Source organism: Conger conger, chromosome 3 (genome assembly GCF_963514075.1).
Source record: "Conger conger chromosome 3, fConCon1.1, whole genome shotgun sequence".
NCBI classification, from domain to species: domain Eukaryota; kingdom Metazoa; phylum Chordata; class Actinopteri; order Anguilliformes; family Congridae; genus Conger; species Conger conger.
Window position 1 is genome coordinate 52,483,294 of NC_083762.1, and position 25,135 is coordinate 52,508,428.

Consider the following 25,135-nt stretch of genomic DNA (forward strand, 5'->3'; position numbering starts at 1 on the left):
TGTTTTGATTTTGATATTTGTTATTTTGATTACATTTTGCATTTGGTGAGTTTGCTGTTCGGTATTATTTATTTTTTTGTAATTCCGTCATACAGGTATCCCAGTTTTCCTACTCTGAGAACCATTAGATCATTTGGTTCTATTAACATGAACTGTGTCCTCAACCTTCATATTTGGGGTTTATCTGACCCCAAGTCATGTTTGACATCTTTTGAAAACCAGTTAACAAGATCATATTGATGATTGATTGATCTATTGTAAATGCTGATCTATTGTTGTTTTGAATTGATTTTATGAGGGTCACAAGGGTTGTAATTGGAGTTTAATCGTCTAGACACCGTCGACATGAGACCGTAAACAAGGGGACAGTTATGGTTGCTTCCTGCAATGGCCGCTCTAGGTAATTTCCAGATCTAGGATCAGCTTGTTGAACACAAACCTTTTACTGTACACTTTCTGTACTGATCTGGAATCAGCTTTTTGGGGGAAACCGACTGTACTGACTGTAGCTAAAACAGCAGTGGGGAGCTTTGTAGATGTGGGCGGGAATAACGGAATTTCTGAACCAATGAAAAACACAGAAGCTATTCGGTAAACCAATGAAGAAATAGCGGCTCCTTGATGGTCGTACGCGATTCCCACAGATAAAAAGGAAGGTGAGCTGAGCTGAGTATCTTGTAAATATTGAACTCTCAAGCAGCGTATGCCCACGTTTTGTGCATCAAGCGGCTAAATACAGGTTTCAAGGTAAGTCGTTAGGAGCTCTATGCATATTAGAGGAAGATTTTATTTCGCAAAATGGGAAAATATAGCTCTTCAGTGTTGTCTGTTAAAAGTCTAGACGTAGCAACTGCTGGGTTTCTGCTCGCTCGCTCGCTCGCTAGCAAGCTAACTGGCTAACGTTAGCGAGCTAGATAAATAACAACTCTGCAGAAAATGGAGTAGGCTGTACAACTCAATTTCACCGGCAATAGCCTAAAATACATTTATCTCGCGACCGTGTTCACGTTTCAGTTGTAGTATTGAAAGGTTGTCTGTCTTCTGAATCTGGAACTACAGTAGCTAGCTAACTAGCTCGCTAGCTCAGTAGGGATGGGCTGTAATGTGTGCACGGATGCTCCAGACGTGAGCGGCGGATTAGTGTCCCACTCACTCAGCACGAGTCCAGTCATACGTACAAAGAAGGCAGATGTCTTGCTAAAGTTTATTTAGATTTTTTATTCTTTTTACAATAGAATGCGAAAAGAACTCGCCATAATTAGTGCTATTAATCATGTTAAAATACATCGCTGAACAAATGAATTTGACCTAAAAAAAACAAAAGCAAAAAAGAAAAACCTCCTCAATAAATAACACACAATTTAAAGGTTCATGACTGTGAGCGGTGGTTTTTTAGCTCCCTCGTTGAAATGTGTTTCGGTCTGTGTTTAGATTAGCTGGTTACATCGATTATGGCAGATCATCGAGTTAACTAGCTAAACAAGTCCGAGAGATTTGTGGAGTGAAGATCCTAACGTGACATTTGAATTAAAGTGCCTGATAATTTTATTATCCACGTTAATTTCCCCCCTTTGCGGTTTATCGTATTAAGTATCGTAAGTTAATGAGATATTTCGGTGTTTTTGCGCAACGTGACGATTTTAGATGTATTGCCGGTGTGCTTTGCCGTCTTTTTACATTTACGTATAAACACATTTAAAATGTATTTGTAATTTATTGGCGCCGTCTGACAGTGTGCCTTCCATCTTAAATTTCTGGTGAATAATTGCCAACGTATAGTGCTTTGGCACGAGTTTAAAGAAGAGAATCTAGAACATTGATATCAATTTGTCAACATGGTCTAATGTTCTTCCATGTCAAGGGCACATGAGGCGGGTGTGTGGGGTAAAAATGCAGTTTAGCGGAAAGGAATGCAGCTTCAACACGTTTATATTTTGTATCCACTACTGTATTCATTCACTTGTACATTGTAGCAACTATGAAACCAGTGTGTTCAATGCCATATCTCTGTCGAAGTTTTAAAGAGCTGTGAATCTCGCTCCTGACATAGCTCAGCACATACCACTACACACTAAGCTGAACAAACTTATAACCAGGACACTGGACCATGGACGACATGGTTCCTTGTATTACTGTTTGATACAATTCTTGTTGTCTTTATAACGAGGATGGTAATGATAATGGTGGTGATTGTTGTTATTATTAATTAAAATATTTTAGCAGATTCATCAGTGCACCGTTTTATTGTCCCATCTCTTTCAAGGCGATATGGTGATTTGAAAGCCAGTTGTACCGTCTGTCCTGTAGTCCCCACTCACCTGCATGCGTGGCAGTGACTGAGTATCCTCTGTGAACCGCACCTCTTTCAGATGCAGTTCATGCTGCTGTTCAGCCGGCAGGGGAAGCTGAGGCTGCAGAAGTGGTACGTGCCGCTGTCAGACAAGGAGAAGAAGAAGATCACCCGCGAGCTGGTGCAGACTGTGCTGGCACGCAAACCCAAGATGTGCAGCTTCCTGGAGTGGAGGGATCTCAAGATCGTTTACAAGAGGTCAGCTGCACCTCTGTCAGACCTCTGTCCACTGAGGCCGTTTGGTGTTTGGATATATCTTTAGGGCTTTTGCAGCTTTATTGGACAGTACAGTGCAGAGAGATAGGCAGAATGGGAGCGCGAGTGGGGGAAAGACATGGTCGTGTGTCCGGATTCTAACCATCAATGTTGTGGCTGGGGCTGGGCGATATGGCCATCGCGGTATAACGATTTTCCTTTTTGTAAGCTCAGTGACAACTATCTCCGGCATGCGGTGTTAGATTTTTAAATTTTTTAATTTAATGATACCTGATGCATTACCACACCGCCAAAGTGAAATGCTTCCGGGAAAAAAAAAAAAAAATCCCTTGTATCTTTTCAATCTTGATATGATAGCAACAGGGCCGTGCTGTTTCCATGTGGTTGATTAGAAACATGACTACAAGGATAAAGAGTGAAAAAGTAAACCATATGTTTTTCAAAACTAATAGGTAAGTTAACCAACATTGAATAATGATGTTTTTTCTCCCCTGGAAGCATTTCACTGAAGTTTGGAGATGTGCCAAGTATGACTAACGATGAAAAGAAGGAACAAACTATTGAAAGTACCGTGATGGCTTTATCACCCAGCCCTAGTTGTGGTTCACAGTGAGCATGTGGACAGTGCTCTACAGGCTATGGCACAAGGCACCCCCACAGCGTTTATACATTTAATCACAACACAGCCAGCAGACATGCCATGTCCCCTCGCTGCCCACTTGTAGCCCGTGTCGGAACAGCTGTTGGGTTTGCTTGTGTTTTCCAAATTGGCAGACAGCAGTCCCCTAGCAGGCAGTTGAGGCGAGGCCGTTTAAATGAATTATTGAGCGGTCCTGCCACTGGTAGACTGCCGTAATGCTGATTTGCAAAAGGCTGGCAGAACGACAGTTGGCAAAGACTGCGGTCTGATGGGTGCTGGCTTGCTGGGCAATAATTATTGAATCAATCAGATGAAATGATAAATTGGTGAAATATCTTGACACTGGTAGTTTGAGTACTGGTCTAATTAATGAAATATGTTCTTGGTGGGCCAGAGAAGTGTTGGGTTTTATACTCAAGGCAAAAAAAACCGTGTTGCCTCTTCTTGTGAGTTACCTGTCATGTCTGGAGGTGCAGTAATGCCCATGCCTCCTCAGTGTCGCATATCGGAGGTGAAACCAACTTTCCAATTTTTTTCATTTTCACCAATTGCATTTAAAACCAACTGACATTATTAGTATGTCTGACATATAATTTGCCACTCAGACATGCTCCATTATATCACACAATATATCCTCAACAAATACTGAACTGGATAACTTGCTAGCTTTAAATGTGAGTTTATGAACCAGCTGTTCTATCTTGCTATTGTTAGACAAATTATAGAATGGGTGACCACAGCACCAAACTTTTTGTTAGTACATTGAAATAGTCACTTCAATAAGACAAATGAAGGTATGAAGGTATGAAGTGAACAGTGTGAGATGGCAGAGATGTGGGAACCTACATTTTGGATAATGATGTAAATTCCTATTGTTCTGTAATTGTGTTGTTAGCTAACTTGTATAACTGTTACATGATGCATGTTACTGCATCAGAATATAATATAATGACCCCACCCAGTGCTGACTGAATATTCAGCGTTCATCTGAATAGGTGTGCTTATCTTGTGTATGTTTGCAGTCGAACCCAAAAAGTGTGTTGCTGTTGTTGGGGCCATTTTCTGTGCGTTCTTTTTATTCAGGATGCAATAACACTTATGAAATGAATTCAATTTCTGTTTTCTATGGGGTAGGGAAGTACTGGACCTTTCCTCCTGATATTCTCTGATGTTTTTGGTGGTTCCATTTCTGGCATGCAGGAAACTTTGGGCCAGTTTTGCAGACACAGATTAAGCTTAGTCCTAGACTAAATTAAAATTTGAATAGAGATTCTTGATACAAAATTTGAAGTAGTCCAGGATTAAGCTTAATCTGTGTCTGTAAAACTGGCCCATTATTTTGTTATGTTCAATCATAGTCAGTGGTTTCCGTCAGACTACACCCCTGTTGAGAGCTACTGTTTGTGTGACCTTGCAATACCAGGAAACAAATTCTCCATCAATCAACTATAGAGAGGAATAGAAGTACATTGGGTCCTTTTTACAAGGGCACTGGCAACATTACTGCGTATGTGGCTACATATTAAAGGAAGCATGAGGGCCTTTTACTTTGCATGGATCATATGGCTGCTGGTGTGGACAATCAGGGTTTTTAAATCTTCTTTGGTGTCATTTAAATTTCTAAAGAAAAACGCCAACATTTTGGGAAATGTGCCCTTTTTCGACTTATCCAGACTGAGACGACATGTTCAATTTAATTTCCATTTCTGTGCATTCACTGGCTCAATTTCCATGTTAGCATAACATGTTAGCTTAGCATAAAGATTTGAAGCCAGTAGCCTACCTCCATCAAAGTGAAGAAATAAAAGTTACTGCAACTCCGAAGTTGTCTTATTTACACAAGGTATCATATGTATTTGCATGTGCAGGAAAAAAATTAAAATGAGCAAGACCCTTAACCCGGCGGCACGGATGGTGCAGTGGGTAGCACTGCCACCTCACAGCAAGGAGGTCCTGGGTTCGTTGGCCGGGGCCTCTCTGTGCGGAGTTTGCATGTTCTCCCCTTGTTTGCGTGGGTTTCCTCCGGGTACTCCGGTTTCCTCCCCAGGTCCAAAGACATGCAGGTTAGGCTGATTGGAGAGTCTAAATTGCCCGTAGGTATGAGTGTGTGTGCCCTGCGATGGACTGGCGACCTGTCCAGGGTGAATTCCTGCCTTTCGCCCAATGTATGCTGGGATAGGCTCCCCTGCGACCCTGTTCAGGATAAGTAGGTTAGGATAATGAATGAATGAATGAATGAAGACGCTTAACCCCCAATTGCTGGCTGATGCCTTGCATGGCAGCCGTTTTTGTTGGTCTCTCTGGTCAAAGGGCCACCTCATAGAGTACCTCTATGGTGGGTTTTTTAAAAATTGAAATATAATAAAAATATTTTTATTTTTATAGCCTATTCCTCATGCCCCTGTCTTACAAAGCATTTTCAGAACCAAAGTCAACTCCAGCAGCTCCAGGGGCTCACATTCAGTGTTCATTACTGTAATTCCATTTGCTACTAATGTACTAATAACTAATGTACTGCTCTTTTAAAAACATAGCCTACATGTAATAAGCATTCATCTCTGAAAACTGTATGTTCTTGAAGATTATATTCAATGTCATGGTCACTGCAAATCTGTGGAGAAGCAAGGGGGTCACCTCTCGCATCTGTCTGAGGTTGCCATTTACCAAAAATAAGCAGTGTAAGCATGTTTGTTGTTCTGTTTCCACACAGACATCTAACTATGCCATTTACCTAACTAGGCCTGTTCCATTTACCAAATATAAGCTGTTTCCGCTTCAGTTCTGTTTCCACACAGATGGGCAGAATTACCTGCTAGTTGTTTCTTGTCACAGACCAATCAATGTAATAGTCGCAGTGTAATAGTCTTGGCTGCAGAATATGTTGACTTGGTCCTGTGCGACTGCACCTAAAGTGATTGATGGAAACCTCATTGCTCAGCACTGTACTGGTGAAGCCACAATAACGGCCCTTTTGCCAGCTCATCATGTTGTGAAGATGTTCCAGGAGAACACTGCAGAACATGCTGTAACAAAGGCACAGAATGGCAGCCTGGTGGAAGACCACAACTTTCACACTAGCCCACCAGTCTACTGCTTTTATGCGGTTAACTCTGAAACTGACTGGAAGGTACACAAATGAAAAGAATTAAAATCCTTTATTGATTATGATTATTGATTATTGCATTATGGTGCTTGCTCTCATTTTGTCACTACAATCCATTGAGTTTGTGATGACAGTGACCCTGTTGTTTTCCAGGTATGCCAGCCTGTACTTCTGCTGTGCCATTGAGAACCAGGACAATGAGCTCATCACACTGGAGATCATCCACCGATATGTGGAGCTACTGGATAAGTACTTTGGCAGCGTGAGTCACCTCACCCTTTTAACATCCGCAACAGTTCATTATTTTATGCCAGTTAAGCTTTGAGTGATAAGATTTTAATGATGACTGCTTGATTTAGTTTTTAATTAGTATTATGATGCATCTACTGTTGTATAGGCAGCTGTCACACCTTGCGACGCAACCCATGGTGGAAAAACAAGTGCTTGGGTCAAAAAATTATTGGATTATTTTTATGAATGGATTTGTAAGGAATATGAATGTGTGTGTGTGTGATTACTTTAACAGTAGAGCACCCTTACAGCCTGTGCTAGCTTCTCTTCTCAGGATGTTTTCACATCTGCCTTGTTTGCTGGAGCCCAAACCAGATTGCGTTTGTCATTAGCTATTTTTCCCCACCTTGACTAATCTGGTTTCACACTCCACAAATTCTGCAGAAATGTGGTGCGTTTCCACATTATCATGATTTAGCATTTTCGGGAATTCTTTGAAAAGTGAGCCACTACTGACATTATCCTTTGTTTGCGTGTCCACTGCCTTATTTTGTGCGACTGCAGTGGATTAGTGCCACTGCTTATTTATAGCTGAACTAAACCCATTTTGTACAAACAAACTCCAGCATGTTTTTTTTTAGTTATGCCCTTTGGTGCAAAAAGTGTTCATGTTTGTCTGTTGAACCGGAATTAGAAGCCAAACCGGTTCACACAAAGCCTTCCAAATGAACCGAGTGCAGAAGCCACCGCGGAGTAGCTGTAGCGCCTCCGGTCTGCCAGTGTGCGTTACTGCAGTTCCCTCACAGGTGTGCGAGCTGGACATCATCTTCAACTTTGAGAAGGCGTATTTCATCCTGGACGAGTTCCTGCTGGGCGGAGAGGCCCAGGAGACCTCCAAGAAGAACGTGCTGAAGGCCATCGAGCAGGCTGACCTTCTGCAAGAGGTAAGGCAGAGAAATCCCCCACCCCCTACCTCTCTGTGCGGGCTCCCTCACATCTCTCACCCTGAGGGTGTTCTCCCTGGAGGACGGGAACCAGAGCCTTCACATCTGTCAGCTGTTGAGACATTATTGGAGGAAGCAGCTGTGGCTCGAGCCCCTCCAAGCCTGTTTTCGCTGCCGGTCCTTATTAGCCTGAGCTGATATGATGATGTGAGAGTAATGGGCAAACAGGGACTGTGCTTCCACAGCTTACACTTGATGTGTTGATACGCACATAATGTACGTATAGATGAGTCACATATGCCTGCAAACACATACACACGTGTATGTATAGGATGGCTTATTTATTAATTTATCCTTATTTATTTGTGTTGTTTTTTTTGTCTTTCACAAAAGACATGTGTTCAGGGATACAGAAATATGCATAATATGCAATTGTTAATATTAAACTTTCATAATAAGAATTAAATCAATTATTCACACTCACCCTTGTACTGGTAGGGTGTTGTGTGCACTTAAGTTGGTCGATGGTGAATTCTTATCGTTTTCTTCCTTTCTTCCCAAATGTGTATTGGAACCATGTTGCCACAACCAAGATACTGTGACTACTGCATTGCTGGAACTTCACAGTTCACATATATATTTCTCTCATTCCTCACTCTCGTTTCTGAATTTCAGAATTTAGACTTACAGATTCGCCTCTTTCCAGGTACAGTCCACTAATGCTAACCGCAGTTAATTGTATTAGCCTGTTAGCTATAGCTGTGTATATTGGCAAGTTGATCACCTACAGGCCTCCACATGCCAGTAACCACATAGATGCACATTTCTTAAAAGAATCAAATGTGTGAAGAAATAATGTTTGTTCAGGGCTGCTCCCTTACAGAATGTAATGTGTATAGCAATAAAAATATTTAAGTAAAAACATTTCTTTTAAGATCTGAAAAGATTATTATAGTAATTATAGTTGTGATAGATATTACAATTGTGATATAGTTTACATATTTACTATATATTACAATAAGTTTTATTTTAATTAGACTTTTTAAAGGTGGTTACTGGCATGAGGCAGACTAGTTTGAAAAATACCTTGCATTTTTACACTCTTAATTCCATGTAATAAATCAAGACTGCCTTAGACGCTGTGTAGGTGCAGTGCATTAGCATACATTCCCTCCTGGGAATATAAAACTATTGTTAGCGCAACCCCCAGACTTCCTTAATCTTAGTTGTTTGTGTCCCTGAATTTGTTCTGTAGTCTGCTACTGTGAAACACAGATTCTAATGGTCCTGTTAGTAATATTCCTGTTAGTCCCTTTTTAGCAGCAAATCCATAATCCATTTTATGGATTTGAAAATAAAATTTGAAGACCACTTCATTAGCTGGTCATAGAGCCAAAAAGCAGACCAGATAGCAATGGGAGATTTGGTTAAATGAACCCTATATTGGGTAGAGCTACAATGAGGCATCAATCACTTGTTGGACCAATCAAAATATTTTGGCTCCCTACAGGGAAAAAAATACAAAATTTGGCTCAAATCCGTGATTCACTATGGCATATAGTAGCCCTGCTCATTTTTGGTTAATGAGTCCTCAATCTACCATCACTGGGAAACCCATTCGCTGTTACGCAATTGCAGATTTTTCAGCATTGAGCAAAGAAAGCCCTGATATAACACACTGTTTCATATCCACAGAATGCAGAGAAATCTCTATTGTTTTGTTCAGTCCCAAGGCTCAATTACCAAAAAAACATAAAATGAGGACATGCGGTGTTTGACTTTGACTTTGTTTGACTGTAACACAGCTTTATACACATGTATACTAGAAACAAAATTATTAATTCTCTCAATTTGGCAGCTATGCTTTAGCCAGATCTGTCACCGATAATTCGACTATAAATTCGTACCATAATAGCAAAGGTGCTACGGTTACCTACGTAGAATGATTTCCTGTTTTATTTTTAAATGTCATGAAATCAATCAAGGGTAGATGTGGTCTTTCCTATAGCCTTTTTGAAAAGAGTAGCAGGACGACAGGCAAGCAGGCAGCCGCCCACGATGGGCTCCAGCAACAAAGCACGATTGCAGAGAACAAAAGCTGCAGAGAACAAAAGCACAGCCTTGACCTAAATGTGCAGTCTGCTGAGTGGAGGGGAGGAGAATGACAATGATTTCTCATCAGAAAAACAGCCTGTCCCTTTAACACTTCAGCAGCTTGGCGCTAGTGTAGCATCTTCAGTTGTGTGTGTGTGTATGTGTTGTGTTGTACAGATAGCTGTAGCGTTTACCCTAAGACTTTTATTTTAATGTTCAGAAAGCCGTAGTCCTTCCTATTGTCATTTACCAGCCATTCAAGAACTGGAATTTACTACAGTGTATTGTAAATATGTGCACTTTTTGAAATATATTTCACTATTCTGAATAAAAAATAACAAAAGCAAGATAAAATTACATGAATGTAAATTTAAATTACACAATAATTTGTGCATTTGCCCTAGTATTGCAATATCTTTTAATAAAATTACATAACATCCATTAGTGTAATTCGTCTAATTGGAGTGGAGCAGCAGGTGAGACTTTGGGATGGACCCCAAGCGAGTGCATAAATGGAAGGGGTAAAATAAAACATAAGTTTTCCACAGCCCAAACTGCTAAAGCGGGCAAGACGCACAAGTTAAGTGTAGAAAAGTATGCTATGCATAGTGTCGCAATATGCTTTAATAAATGTATTTTCAGTTCACCTAGTCTTTTATAAGAGTCTAGTTTCACAATTTTTGTTAAATTGTCAAAGTTAATATACTGGCGGATTTAATTTCCGTAGCATAGTTTTAGAATGAGTTGCTATATGTAGTAGGAAACTATGCTTCAGTCCAGGCTTGCTTCTGTTGTAAGCAGTTAAACACCTCAGCTATAAATTGATGTTTTATGGGATATTTTATTTCAGTAGATGTTCAGTTTTCAAAAGGTGTAATTGTAGCTGATACAGATGGGTCTTTGGTGCCACTTGTCACTGTAGACACTCTTTTCATCTTGTAGCATCGCAGACGGTACTGGAAAATATAGGTTGGTTTTTTTGGTTTTCTTTTTTTTCTTCCCCTGTTGTAGGTTGACTATACTGTAGTTCTGACACCTGCAGTCCTTACATCCCTCTACATAGTATAGTGTCTCCACAGTGTGTCATGCAGCCAGATCGTTGTGTAATTTAGCTCCACTTTATTCAAATCTCTTTTAGTTGTGTTTCTTTTCGTTTTTTGTTTGTCATCAGTAGTTGACCTGGTTGCACCTGGCCCATATTCATAAAGTGCGGGAGGGTGTTAATCTAGGACAAACTTTTTATGTTTTGTTTTAGTTTAATGAATAAACTTACTGAGTGACTTTGTCATGGATACAGTTGGGTGGTGGACAGGGGAAATCTGGTCGGAGATTGAAACTCATACAGTAAATTGAAACCTTTTGTGAATATGGACCCTGGTCTCCTTTGAAAATTATTTCTCATCTCAGTTGGACCTTGTGAAATGCAGGGATAGTGTATGGGGGATTGGACAGTCGTAGCATCACCCTACACCCGAGAAGAAAAAATCTTCAATTGGAGCTCCACCAATTGAAAAGGACTTTGGCTAAAGGCAGTAGAACAACAGCAGCGCTGATTGCTGGATACGCTTGCAGTTGGCCTGCAGACAGCCAGGAAGTAGTATCCACCAATCACAATTGCTGTGATTCTATAGATTTGTTTCCAGTGTCCTCCAAGATTAGTGGAGTCCTCCATTTTCTACCAGTGAAGTGACATGTGTCTGGATTTCATTATCCCTTGAAAAATGCAGGTAAAATTAACCAACAAAGAATTTGCAAGAGGATCCTGGGAGTTTTCACCATCCCAGGAGCAGGCTGAACGAGGCGGGTGGCTCTGACTTGCACAGTTTTGTATTGTGTTGTGTAGATCCAGAGTGAAGACTGGGGCGGTCTGGCTTCTGAGGATATCTAGCACAGAAAGAGGAGGCTGGTTCCTCTGAAGGTTGTTCCCCTGGCTGTTGGTAAATACCAGACAGGCCCAAAGAGGCAGTGTGGTCCTGCAGAGTGTGCAGAGAGTGCAGTTTGGATGCACCACACTTTGATACTCTTGGCTTGTGTCGTGTCCCGGGAAAATGCACAAGGCTATATCGAAGTGACCAGGCTTTTAAAACCCCCAAATTGCATGCCTGGGGAAAGCCTTTTTGAAATGATGTATATTCCTTATGATACTTTTTAACATCTTTTTTTTCCCCATTCAGTTTGAAGTGTTTTTTTTTTTTTTTTTTTTTTTTTTTTTTTTCTCTCCCTTTTCTGCTTGGTGAGAACATTATGAGTGCTTTTCAAGATCTCTTACTTGCCCAGGGGAAAGTGTTTGGTGTTTTTTTCTCTGTGACTTTGTTACCCCTGTTGTCTTCCTTCATGGTGAAATCACTCATGGGACTGTGATTGGTTCTTGAGAGGAAGTGATAGTGACTGCTGCTCATCACTCGTGTCATGCATCACCGGTGCAATCAGCTCCAGTAGTGCTCTTGCTCACATGCAGGCAAGAAGAATACTAATGAACCATCTCATAAAGATGGTCATTACACACCTCATGATCTAGGTATCTGTATTATCTGCACAGTTCTCCTATTTCTGGGGGGATTTTTCCTTTAATAACAGCCAGTGCCATTCTGATGAAATTGGATTAAGAGGCCCACGGCTGTCTGAGCCGTATGAGGGTGCTTTTCTACAGAAGAGGACATAATTGGCAACAAGATGACCTTATGTCATTAACCTTTTAATGGAATTTTTGTGTGGGTGTCAACACAATACAAGCAACAAATGTGTCTACTCACGTTTTGCTAGCATGTGGAAGATATGGCTCGAGACTGTTATCTAGCTATCGGAGAACTAACTGTGATTTTTCTTGTGGAAAAAAAAAAACTTTATATAATGTAAAACTTCCCAGAGGAATATTCTGCTGAAGCCTTAGTTCTCCGTGCAGTGATGTGCCCTGACATTCTAGATCATTCTTGACTATACTCATCTTGTTCTCATTGCTGCAAGCTCCTCTGGCAATTTGGGTGAGCGTAACCAAGCTCTCCTCTGAAATATGTGATCAAACCTGACTTTGCAGTTCACCAGCTAAGCCAGCACGGACATGTCACAGAAGGACTGTTTGTGTACATCTGGTGCAGCTAGACTGTGACCACCCTGACCAGTAGGGCGTCACTGGTGAGCATTGGCAAGGAGTCCTCATTACTCAATCCTCCCCCTCCCCCACCCCTTCAACCCTCACTGCAGAAGACTTTGCCATATTCTTTGACAGGAAAGTTGCGGACATCTGCGATTTTTGCGATGCGATGTCCTCCAACACACTAGTCAGTCCTCTCTCCAGGCAACCCTCCCACTCCTTAGTCAATACCCCCACTCTCCCTCTGCCTTCTCTACTCTTACAGATGACATTCCTCTACTCCCATCTCAACCGTCCTACTACCTGCTCCCTGGATCCCATCCTTACACCCCAATATTTTGATAGAAACCCATCAAGAAACCCACCCTTGACCCCACTGTAATCTAGAACCACCTTTCTGTCTCCCATTTCTCTCCAAAACTTTTGAATGTACACCTTTTCCTTTTCTGCCATGGAATAACCTTGTTGATCCTCCCCAGACTGGCTTCAGGGCTGACCATTGAATTCAGTCTATCATCGCTGCAGTCAGTGAGGAGCTACACACTGCAAAGGCAGCTTCTTTCCTGTGTTTTTTTTTTATCCTGCTTGACCTCTCTCCAGTATTTAACGCTGTTGGCCACCAACTGCCATCTTCCCTGACTACCTTGATCACTGGGGATTCGCGATATAGCTCTCAACTGGTTTACTTTCTGAGCTGTTTCTCCTACCAGGGTGCAATTTTGAGGACCTCAGGATCCCCTTTAACCGGTATCCCCGAAGGCTCAGTCCTCTATACAAAGTCCCCTGACTCATCTCCCATAGCCAGTTTTATCATCCCTATGTATATGATGCACAACTATTCTCTCCTTCCTCTCCTCTGATACTCTGGTCTCAGCGTCTCATCTCACCCAGTTCTCATAGCCTCTCAGGCAGATCTCTGTTATTTCTTCAAAAGATCATCAGACCGTATACACCAACTTTTTTGGTGCCCTGACGTCCTTTAGATATAGATTTTCTTTCTTTACATTTCTTTAGATTTTCTTTCTTTACAGTTCTTTATATCAGCTTGCTAATGTGCACCTTTCTCGATAAGTCTGCAAGCTGTAGGTCAGGTGCTCTGAAAATGATCAGAGAGCTGCTGAAATGCAAAGATACAAAAGTTCAACTTGTGGCGTGAGGTGTGAATATAAGAGCCAGTGGTTAAATGAAGTTTAAATCCATCTGGCTACCTATGATTGATGTCTAATGTCTCTATCAGGCAAGTATATACAGTTGTGATCTGGTGGATCATTGCCATTTATCAGTGGTCCAGTTTTGGCAAAAAGTGTAATTCACACCGGTCTCTACCCTGTAGGCATACTGGTTCCCAGTATGGCTTCTGAGTCCTCTGGTCTGTTCCAGCACTAGAAGTACAGAGGTGAATATATTTATGTGGAAGTTTTATTTGTTCCACCTCTAGTTAATGGAGGACGTTGTAGTCGTTTTCCCTCCCACCCCCCTCCCCAGGCTTAGAGTTGCAAGACCATTTCTACTCCTCTCCTACCGTTTTTGCCCTTCAGAGAACACCGTGAGCATAGCAGCTAGTTACTCTGAGGCATATGTATGTGTGTGTATTGCCCTTGGTAGCTCTAGAAATGTGTATTATGTAGTAGATTTAATAAGAGTGCACTAGACTGCAGTGTCACAGGTAAGTTCGTGATCGGTAATGCTACGCTAAAGGAGGAAAAACTGCTTGCTAGTAATTTGCCTCGGTCCTAATCTGCAACATTTAACCGTAACCAGGGCTCAAAATTAATTTTACTGGGTGGCATTGGTGGTCCCAACTTCAGAATGTTAGCACCAACTTAAAATTAAAGGTGCAACAATTAAATTATGTAGAAAAGTGTGGATGTCTTGGTTGACATCTTGTGATTGCTGGAGACGCACATACTTTGCAGCAACTGTCAGAATGAGAAAATGTGAGAAACCGCGCAGGTCTGTGCACCTATGCTAGCATCTTTACAGCCATTCATTTGTGTGAACGATAATATTAAATAATTAAGTTAGCTAGCTAGCTACCATTATTGTTACTGTGTACCAGCTGCCATTAATGTTTTCTCAGTTAATGGAGTGTGTTGGTAAAATGGTATGTTAATTACTGTGACTTGTGTTTTCTTGATGCATTACTACACTTTGTTTCTTTAGTTTTAGATGGCAAGGCATGGTTAGTGGTGCCAAGGATGCAGGGAATGTGTATCTGTCCTGTCACAAATGGCAATAAATTCCAGGGTGAAATGCCAGCATTTGTTTATTGTTTAAATGGAATGAACAGTCTTTGGATAGGCTTTATGAGTTTAGAACGTTTTGAAATGGTGAAATGCCAGCATTCTATTCGCCTGTTGTGATTTTTTTCACATTGATGCTACATTTTCATGGAATGTTTCATTTTAACCGATCGAAAATCACGATAGATGTAAGGAAAAGTTATCCTTCATGTGCTTTGTTTTTAAACGTAAGTCTACACCTACGCTGTTTTCCATTGCTAAAATGAAACCGGTGCAAGTCACACCAGGGAAATTATTTGCAGTTGCTCCAAATTTGTATTTCCAGGTTGCATATGTACCACAACCAATGGAATTTTGAGCCCTGATAACCTTTCTCAACCCTGTCTCCTTAGCCTTGTTTCTGTGGTTTTATACTGGGAGTTACAGTGTGCGTGAAGATAAAACATGCACTGCAGTAACAGCAAATATCGTTTATACAGCTATTTATTGTGCATCATATTCCAGTACAGCTCATTAAAGATACCAAAATTCCTCAAAAAATAAAATGATGCTGCATTTCTTTGCTGTAAAAAGTTACAACTTTGGGTGCTTCCTGTTAAAGCACTGTTCCAGTGTGTGAATGGGCCTCAGTGTTGTATTGAATGTCAGTGCTTACTGTGGCCAGCAGCCCCACAGGGTATTGCACAATTGGCTGTAGCTTTGCCGAGAGGGAGGCCCACAAAAGCTGCTCATGAAGTCTTTTCTTCAGCTCATGTCAGTGTGAGTTCACTCCCTGTTGCCTGTGGTCTAAAAGAAGAGAGACTTGTCATCTGAGTTTGATCAGGTCCTGATTTGATTGTCTGAGCTCTCCTGATTTGATAGTGGAGGGTACAGCAATGAATGCAGCTTGTGAAGACAATTCGGCCTTCCAAATTGGAAGAGAAGGGTAAAATGCATTAAGTTATTGGTTAGCTGGTTTGGCTGTGTTGAGGGCAGGAGGCCATCAGAAAAGGCTATTCAATAAAACCACAACTCTGTGTCCTCTCTCCCACCACCCCTCTCCACCCCAGTGTGTAGTTCAGCCTTGAGACCAGTGAGTGGGTATTGGGTACCCCAACACTTCTCTCTGTGTTTTTGTACCCCGTTACCCCCCCCCCCCCCCCCCCATTATTTTGTTTGTCGACTTTGTGGAATTGTTCTGTCCCCGGCAGACTTCCTGCACTATGACTTGAGTGTCATTTATTTTTTCCGCATTTCTCTCCCATAGCTCCAACATGACTATTTTAACCAGCCTGTGTGCTGTGTTGCCACCACTCCAGCCTGCCCTGAATGCAGAGTCCTGGCCCCCTGCCCACGTCTGCACCTGGCTCAATGTCGTCCTGCTGAACAGCCACATCTGTTGGTCCTGGGGCTAGACCCCTTTACTGAACTCCAGCGAACCTGTCACACATGCATCTCTCATCACCGTCTTCCCACCCAGTCTTCTTTCAGTGTGTGTGTTACTTTAGATGTCAGGGAAACTCTTACATATTACTGGCTCTCATTTTATATTATTTTGAAAGTACAAGTAATTAGCTGAGGCTTTTATCCAAAGTAACGTACAGTTGATTAGATTAAGCAAGGGACAATATCCCCCCGGAGCAATGCAGGGTTAAAGGCCTTGTTGAAGTGTCCAACAGTTGTGCTGATGTTATCATGACTACATCAGGGTTTGAACCACCAAGCCTTTGGGCCCCAGTCATGTCTCTTAACCTTAAGCTGAAGGCTGGCCCCAAGTATGTCAGAACGACGGATATGCATGTGACCCTTTCACAGGGTGGCTTCAATAGATCTTTGGGAGAAAATAAATACATAGCAGTAGTGTTACTGTTTAGTGCTTTATTTTTCTTTTGGTTTGTTTGTTTGGTTCATTTATTGCAGGGTGTCAAATCATATCGGAAAAGGGCTGGTGTGGGTGCAGCTTTTTTCTTTAAACCCAGCACAAGGACATCTGATTCATCTAATGAACTAATGGTCTTCAATAGTGACCTTAAGTCAAATCAGGTGTGGTAGTGATGGCCTAAAACAAAAATTGGCATCCATATCAGCATCGGTATTCGAGAGTCTCCATGGTAACCATTGATTGAGTATGTACACTCAGTGAGCAATTTATTAAGTAGACCTGTGCACCAGCTTGTTAATGCAAATATTTCATAAGCCAATCATGTGGCAGCAACTAAATTCATGAAGGCATGCAGATGTAGTCAAGATGTTCAGCTGTTGGCCAGACCAAATGTCAGAATGGGGAAAAAATTTGATCCAAGTGACTTTGACCGTGGAATGATTGTGCCGGACAGGGTGGTTTGAGTATCTCAGAAACTGCTCACTGCAAACTGATTTTCACACACAACAGTTTTTAGAGAATGGTGTGAAAAACAAAAAACATCCAGTGGGCAGCGGTTCTGCAGGCAAAAATGCATTGTTAATGAGGTCACAGGAGAAGGGCCTGACAGTAATGCAAATAACCACGAAATTGCATATTTGCAAACAACAAAGCCAACAACAAACCTCTAAGTAGATGGGCTACAGCAGCAGAAAACCAAGAAGTTAAAAAATAAGTCTAGTAAATACCCTATGAAGTCCTCACTGAGTCTATAGCTCATTTTAAAAACATGAAATACAGAACATGTGGTTATGGAATAGTTTTACGGATGGAATAGTTTTACAACAAAAATACCTACACCCTCGCTCATAAATTTAGAATCGTCCTGCTTTTTCCTTATTTTAATGTTTTATTCTCTCTGTTTGTATTCAAACAATTCACACAAGGTCAAAGCACAGTCTCTGAGCTTTTATTAAAGGGTATTTTTATACATTTTGTTTTCACCATGTAGTAATATCCAGACTGATGATGTTGATGCTGTCTTATTTTCAGGTTGTCCTACAAGCGATACTAAGACCATTTACCATTTGAATGGATCTCTATGGGAATTGGGGGGTGGGACTCGATTCAACTGTATGTAAAGCTGATGCAGTTTGGAACACATTTGTTGGCTTATTTTTTCGATTCAGTTTAACAGAAAAATTTGTCAGGAGAAATAATAAAAGATTTACAAAAATACCCTTTAATAAAAGCTCTGGGTTTGGGCTTTGACTGCGTGAGCTGTTCAATTGCAAAGAGAAAATCAGAAAAGGGCAAAGTGATTCCAAAGTGGGGGTGTATTTATACCTCATGTTGGAAGAAAGATCATGATAGAATGGCTGTTTGCTGTTTGGTGGTTAATGGGTATGTAACAGACATTGTAACAATATTGTATTTGCTGCTGTTGGTGAAACATTCAAAATTAACTATATATATCGATAGTTTCACATTAACGCTTGTGAAACATATTTTGCCCATTATATTTATGACACCAGTTGAACTAATTCGGCACCCATTTTGTGTTTCCACACTTGTCATTGCTGCTTGAAGCTGTACAGAAATGCAGAATTCTGTTTTCGTCATAGTGTTGATCAATTTGTACAACTGAATGTCATTGTGTTAGTGAATTTTTTACTTCTTTCGTTTGTTTGAATGTGTTTGGTAGTAGCATAGAATAATAAATCTCGAAGACATGCCTAGATGTGCCAGTAATTGTTCTGAAAAATGTTTGAACGGTCGGTCCCATTTTGAGTTGACACATACATGTATTGAAACCATATGTAAAGGACTTTGTTACTCAAATCTTTCAGTTTGGTTACCTAATGTATTTATGTAATACGCAGGTACACACATGGGCATAATACAAGCAGGCTGTTACTTCTGGTTCTGGAGGTTCACAGCATTGATGAATTTCAAGCAGCAGCTGAGCGATACCTGGAACAGGGGGTGATTCAGTTTTCCATTCGCTCTGGCTCCTGTACTGTAATTAAGACCTGGGTACTGTGGCTCTCCAGCGGACACCATTTGCATTTCACACGTTGAATTGTGGCCCGTTGCACATAATAGAAGCTGACTGTTGCTAGGCAGAAGCAGGTCACACAGCTGGCTAAGACTGGATGAAGGCTCATGTGTGCCTCCACTTTGAATATCCCTGAAGGACATCTGCCATAATTAAGATGTAGTTAATTCCAGTTTAACTTCTGGAAAAAGGAAGGCTTCTTTGTTTCAGATTATCTCTGTCTCTTAATGGCAAAAGACAAATCTTCCTGATAATCCTTTGTCTTGACTGTGAATCATTTGTTATTAAGGGGCAAAATGGAGTTTGGATATTATTTTTAGTAATTACAGTATAAACACCACGTACACAATACATGTCCTAGGATGCATTGCTTTCAACTTCATGAAAATTGTAATGTCTAGAGAGGTGTCATAACAAGGCAACAAGCAAGCAAAGGGCAAAGCAAGGTAATGTAAAACCTACCACAGATCTTTTTTTTAACCTTCTCCTCTGAGCACTTGACCTGTACTGTAGGGGCTAGGTTACATTGATATTTTCCATAGAAATGCACCGTTTAGACCTGGTATTTGCAATGAAATTAGTAGTTGAGTGCAGGAGTGAGAGCATCAATGCAGGAGAAGGACATTTTGTGCATACATTAAATATTTTAGGCCATGATTCCAGAATTATATGATAATGTGTTGATTTAGCCATCATTATGTCAGAATGATTTCTTATTTGCCTCTTAGGAGTGTGTGTTTTTATGCTTAAAACCTTTTATTTTACAATAAAATTCATTTTTGCAATGTCAAATCTAGTGAACTAAATCTGGTTACTTTGCTAGGCACATGGAAGATTTGAAAAAGAAGATTTGTTGACAAAGACAAATAGAATTGTAGGGTTTTGGTATATTCATCGAAGCTGCAAAAGTAACTCCTTTTGAAGCTCTTGTTTCTATACTGTGCTAAATTGAGAAATTAAATTGGAAATGGTGAGATTAATTTAAAAATATGTAATAAATTAGTTTTAGTACTTTAAAATGCCAGTCACATTTGCTGAATCTAATGACATTTAGAGCAGTCCCAGTGAAGCAGACCGGTTTGGCTTTTAATTGGATTTTCTATCCAGCAGGGAAAGACCTATATTTTATTAATAATTTATGAATCCTGGACATAGATCTGTAGTAAATTGAGAACGATCTTTCTGGGATGAAAGTGAGATGGTTTATACTTCCCTTGTCCCTCTGCACTGAATAAATGCTGACTCTTGTGCTTACACAATTCTCTTTATTTTGTGCTAATCCTCATGTTAGGATGCAAAAGTAAGTGTTGCTGACTATGTGTTCCATCTAGCAGTTAAAGAGACGGCACCTGAAACCTCGCACCTCTCCTTTAAAGGCAGGACACCTACTTATATGGTAGGTGTGGATCTGCAGTATTGGCATTCGCTGTACAGCATGCAGTTAAGGTTCACACCATCCATCAAACTGGACCTTGTAGCATAGCTTCATTAATTTGCTGATTTAGTTTGTTTTTATCGGACTTAAGAACCAATACACACATAAAAAGGATTTAAAAGGTGGTCAATGTGCTGTCTCTTTAATTCTAGTCCAAATGTCCCCCATAGTGACAGTCTTGAAATCCAACCTCATCCCAGAACTTAATCCCCAGTAGTGACCATTCAAACGTTAAATCTCGTCACTCATAGAAATGCATTTCACCTCCCCCGCCCACCCCCCCGTGACTTCATTCGCTCTCATCTGCGGATTTTTGACCCCTCTCTTCCCCCTGGTGCCAGTGTGTGTAAATCGCCCCCATGTCTTTCATGAGTGAGATGATTGTCCTGCTGCCAAGCTCGTCTCACCCACGCTGCTGTTCCTTTCTCTACCTGCAGGAGGCAGAGACCCCACGGAGTGTTCTGGAAGAGATTGGACTGACATAAACCTGGCCTGCCGCCACCAGCTCAGCCACCGCACTCCTCTGCCCACTTGTGTTTCCTGTGTCTGCTAAATGACGTAACACTGTGTTCACAAGCATTTCAGTATTGGGACAAGTCCTGTTCCGCATCATGCCTTTTTCTTTTTAATATTATTTACGGTGTGCTGTACATACACAATGTAGCACTGTACAGAGTGGACAAACTAAGGGAGCACTAGGTCACAATCATCATTATTATTATTATTATTCCTTATCAGTAATTTTTCCAATTGCCTTAAGATTACTCCACAGTATTTCTTCTATTGCCAGCACCTTGATCAAATTCCATTGACTACACTTGTGTGTGTGTGTGTGTTTGAGTACAGCAAAATACACAAAGCCCAGTATTGGAAAGGAAGGCAGGGTCCTAAAGCAGGGGTCGCCAACCCTGTTCCAGGAGATCTACCATCCAGTAGGTTTTTAACCATAATTTGGCCCACCTGATTCTACCAATTAGCAGCTTGATGAGTTCTCTGGCTGTTGAATGAGGTGCACTGTGTTAGGGTTGGAGTGAAAACCTATAGGATGGTAGATCTCCAGGAACAGGGTTGGTGACCCCTGTCTTAAAGGGTAGAGTAAATCCTTTGTATTCCGGTACATTCTGATGTGTGTCTTGTGCAAATAGAATAAAGGAAATACATTCGAACATTTTCCCAGATGGGGGACAGGAGAGTTTAAAAACCAGATATCCCATTCCATTTACAAGGGATGATTTGTATTAAAAAGAAGGGAAAAGAACAGTATTATAGGTGACTCTTCCCATAATTTCCAGGACACCATTTATTGTTTACAACCAAAGAAATACTGTGCTATGAATGCAAAATTACATTCAGAGATTAACTCTGTTATCTGTGCTAATTTGTGCTGTGTTAAATGGGAAGTAGAAATGGGATTTGTTTGAGACCAAAGAGGTTTTTTTTTCTCTCTATTCTTTGACTTTTTGTAAAATCCTAAGCATTGATACGATTCAGTTCGGCATATCATTTTTTTTATTTTTTTATTTATTTTTTTTTAAAGAAGGAAGCACAAAGTATTTGATTTCACTGCCCAATATTTATATATTTTTAAAGGAAATCACTGTGTAAGTCATGGTTAAATACTGTACTATATACATGTCCCCCTATAACATACAGTAAAACCGGAATTTATTTGGCTCTGGGTAGCCTCAACCTTACTTTGCATGTATTTCCTCTATACTGCAGAAAAGGGATGCGATGTGTATTTTGTGTATTTTGTTGTGCCCACCTCAGTTAATGCATTACAAGCGTTTGTTGTATCACTTTTACTACTGCCATGTACAGGTCTGTCTCATGTGGAAATGTTGTGTACCATCGTCTCAGTGGACTAGTGCTGCAGTGTTTGGTGTTCAAAAGGAAAATAAATTTGTTTACAATCGTTCATGATCTTTTTTGAAACCACAGTGGCTACAACTGAGCAAAAATATTCCTATATCCTTATGGAAATGGAATCTAATGAAATATTTTAAATGTGACCATTTTGGAGTTGTTAATGTTTAAAAAATGCATTGCAGAGTCTTAGTATTTGCCTAGAAGTTTAGTGTCGCAAAATGTTTCATACATTTACATAAATTGGTAATCGACAAGAAACCTTTGTGCCACCCTTCCAAAGAGTTTGCTGGTATGGAGGTGCCATTGACTTGACTTGGTGACCCCAAACCAGTCTGCAATTCTTTTTTTTATTATTTATATCTGATTTTCCCCTTTTTCTCCCAATTTGGTAGCTAATTGTACCCCGTCTGATCCAATTACAGTTAGTATTAGATACACCGCCCCATCCCTCAGCGGCCCGAAAGAGAGCGTCACGCCTTCTTCAAGCCATCTCGTCTCATGCTTGTGACCGTGATTCAGAGGCACCTGAGGTGCTTTACTGTGCGGCGATCTACTAACCCTGCCAAGTCCCTCCCTCTGGAGCAGTGAGCCAATTATGCCGCTCCACGTGAGCCGGGCCAAACTGACCGGGAATCGAACCCCAGTCCCTGGTGTGCAACTGCAGCGAACTGCAACCGCAAGTCTGCAAGTCTGCATCTTAGCCTGTTGCACCACCGCGTCTCCATAATCTCTGGAATTCTTCTGTGACCCTTTAGTTATTATTCCCTCACCATCGTCTTTACTGTCCATAGGGATAATATGCACATGCCTCCTCTTCCCGGCAAGTTTGCAACCATTATGTATGTTTTACACCTTTGTACACTAGTATTTTTAACTGTTTATGTATGTTTTTATACCCATCACCCAACTTGTGATGGTCAATTACCATCTGTGTCTTCTGAATTAACAGTTCTTTGGCTTTTCCCATACTGATGGTTGACAAATGGATTTTCAAAGTCAAATTGTATTTCCAATTTCATTTAGTTTGATTTTACATATTATTCTATACTATTGATTTTATTTAGAATAATTGTTAGGGTGCCAATAATTCTGGCACCTGTGGTTTTCAGAAAAAAAATAAGATCACTAAATAAACATATAATGTGGAAGCAATAAAGTGAGGCCAGAAAAAAAGAATAGTGAATGAAGAACTGAACAGAAGTGAGATGGAGGCAATTCTGCATTGAATTCCATATATGCCAGGCAAGGGTTTTGCTCTGTGTAATATACCATGGCATGACCCACTCAAACTTTAGAAACATAAATAGCCCGCAGATTATGCTTAAAACTATGCAAACAGTAACACACAATGATGTAGGCTATTGTTGCTATTCACTCAGCAGGCAAAGCAAAATGGAGAATGGCGGCAATGACTCTTGTCTGAGAAACTTCCCGGCCGGTAACCTATGGATGCCAGAGATACCTGCAGATTAGTTTGCGATCCAGTTTGCTGCAATACTGCCGATTTTATCAAAAACATTTCTTATTTCTGGACTGTGTGAAAGTGCTGGATTAAATATTTTATTTGGCATTGAAGTCAACTTCCACCTGAACCCACAGCTTTTCGTGGGAAGACGCGCAGGGAAGTGGGTTTGTTAAATGGAAAACGCCGGTTGCAGGAGCATCCGACAAAGCGCATAGCCTGGCAACATGAAAATATTTCTGGACTTCTGCGAAGGTAAAAATATTACATTTTATTTATATCAGATTTGTATGGTTCAAAGAATCCTGTCTGAGTCTTACCTGCAATGCCTTCCCTACCACCCTATGCCGCAAAAACATCGGGTCCCTATCAAGTACAATTGAGTCGCAAAGGATGATGATAGCTATAACAACTTTTGTAAAACTTACGTTGAATTCCCAATATTTCCGACGTTTGTTTTTGCTGCAGTCTTCAACTTTTTCCTAAAACTTTGATAAATCTGCTTCAATTCATTAGAAATATCGAACTCAAGCCCGCACTACAATTGAATAACTTTAATTCTGCATGGCCATGTTATTTCTATTTTACTCATTTTCTTTAATTTCTTCATTAATATCCTTTGTATGATAATATCTTCCACAAACAGTGTCAAATTATGTCATGTATCACCCATATGCCCTTCAGATGTTTCCCGGCCCATACCTATGTCACGTTATATTTTCCCAATGTTTATGCAAATGTTAATCTGACTAATTATATAATTTGCCCACCTTCGATGGTTCCCCTGTCTCTCCCCCCACATACTGTCCCACTGCAATATGTTAACCACTTACATTGCACTCCCCCATCCCTTTCTGCGCATCTATCTGTCCATACACCATTGCTCCAAATGAGTGCTCGAGAGCCACAACCTCTCCACACACGCACGTGCATGCATAAAAACAAAAGCAAATGTAGGCATCGATGGCAAAAAGTCCAGCCCCTAACCTGTCCTGAAAGACTTAATTTGTTAAAGGCATTAAAATATGTAATCTCAGCTCACTGTTCGTAGTCTGCTTCCCAAACTATTAAGGTGGGGCTTTGTCAATCAAAAGCTGAAATCTTGGCGGTATCGGAAACTTGTTTATGTGCAACAGTTCCAGACTCATTCATTAATATCGACTACAAAGCCTAGCGTAAAGACAGGATCTCGGCATTTGGCAAATTATGTCTGTGCTATTCAAACGAACTCCGCGACACTTGTTTTGAAACTGAATCTGACTCCAACTCACATGATTACGCTTATAACTTCCTACAAACCCCCAGATGTACCATCCAAGCTATATGTAAATCAGTTATCCGATATTCTATCCTCAATGGAAACGAAGGAATGTCTGAAGGAATATATATTATTGGTGACTTTAACTTAAACTGATCTCAAGATAGTTAAACCTTTGAAAGGGCTGTTACTTCAACGGAATCGAACCCAATTAATAAATGAACCTACACGAATTAGTCAGCCGAAATTATCAATAATTTATTTTATATTTACCAATCAAGAAAACAAATATAACCATTC

The 25,135-nt window shown here is 40.6% G+C and overlaps 1 protein-coding gene across 2 annotated transcripts; it reads left to right on the forward strand.

The window, feature by feature from the left end:
- Positions 1-629: 629 nt before the first annotated feature.
- On the forward strand, positions 630-22,161 carry LOC133124522 (AP-1 complex subunit sigma-2). Of its 2 annotated transcripts, none has more exons than XM_061235800.1 (5): positions 630-747; positions 2,370-2,548; positions 6,463-6,571; positions 7,347-7,484; positions 20,684-22,161. In XM_061235800.1, the coding sequence occupies exons 2-5, from the start codon at positions 2,370-2,372 to the stop codon at positions 20,729-20,731; spliced, it is 474 nt and encodes a 157-aa protein (XP_061091784.1). In that variant the 5' UTR covers positions 630-747; the 3' UTR covers positions 20,732-22,161. The 2 variants fall into 2 exon arrangements, with proteins under 2 accessions (XP_061091784.1, XP_061091783.1); XM_061235799.1 differs by lacking the exon at positions 20,684-22,161 and adding an exon at positions 16,159-16,751.
- Positions 22,162-25,135: the final 2,974 nt, after the last annotated feature.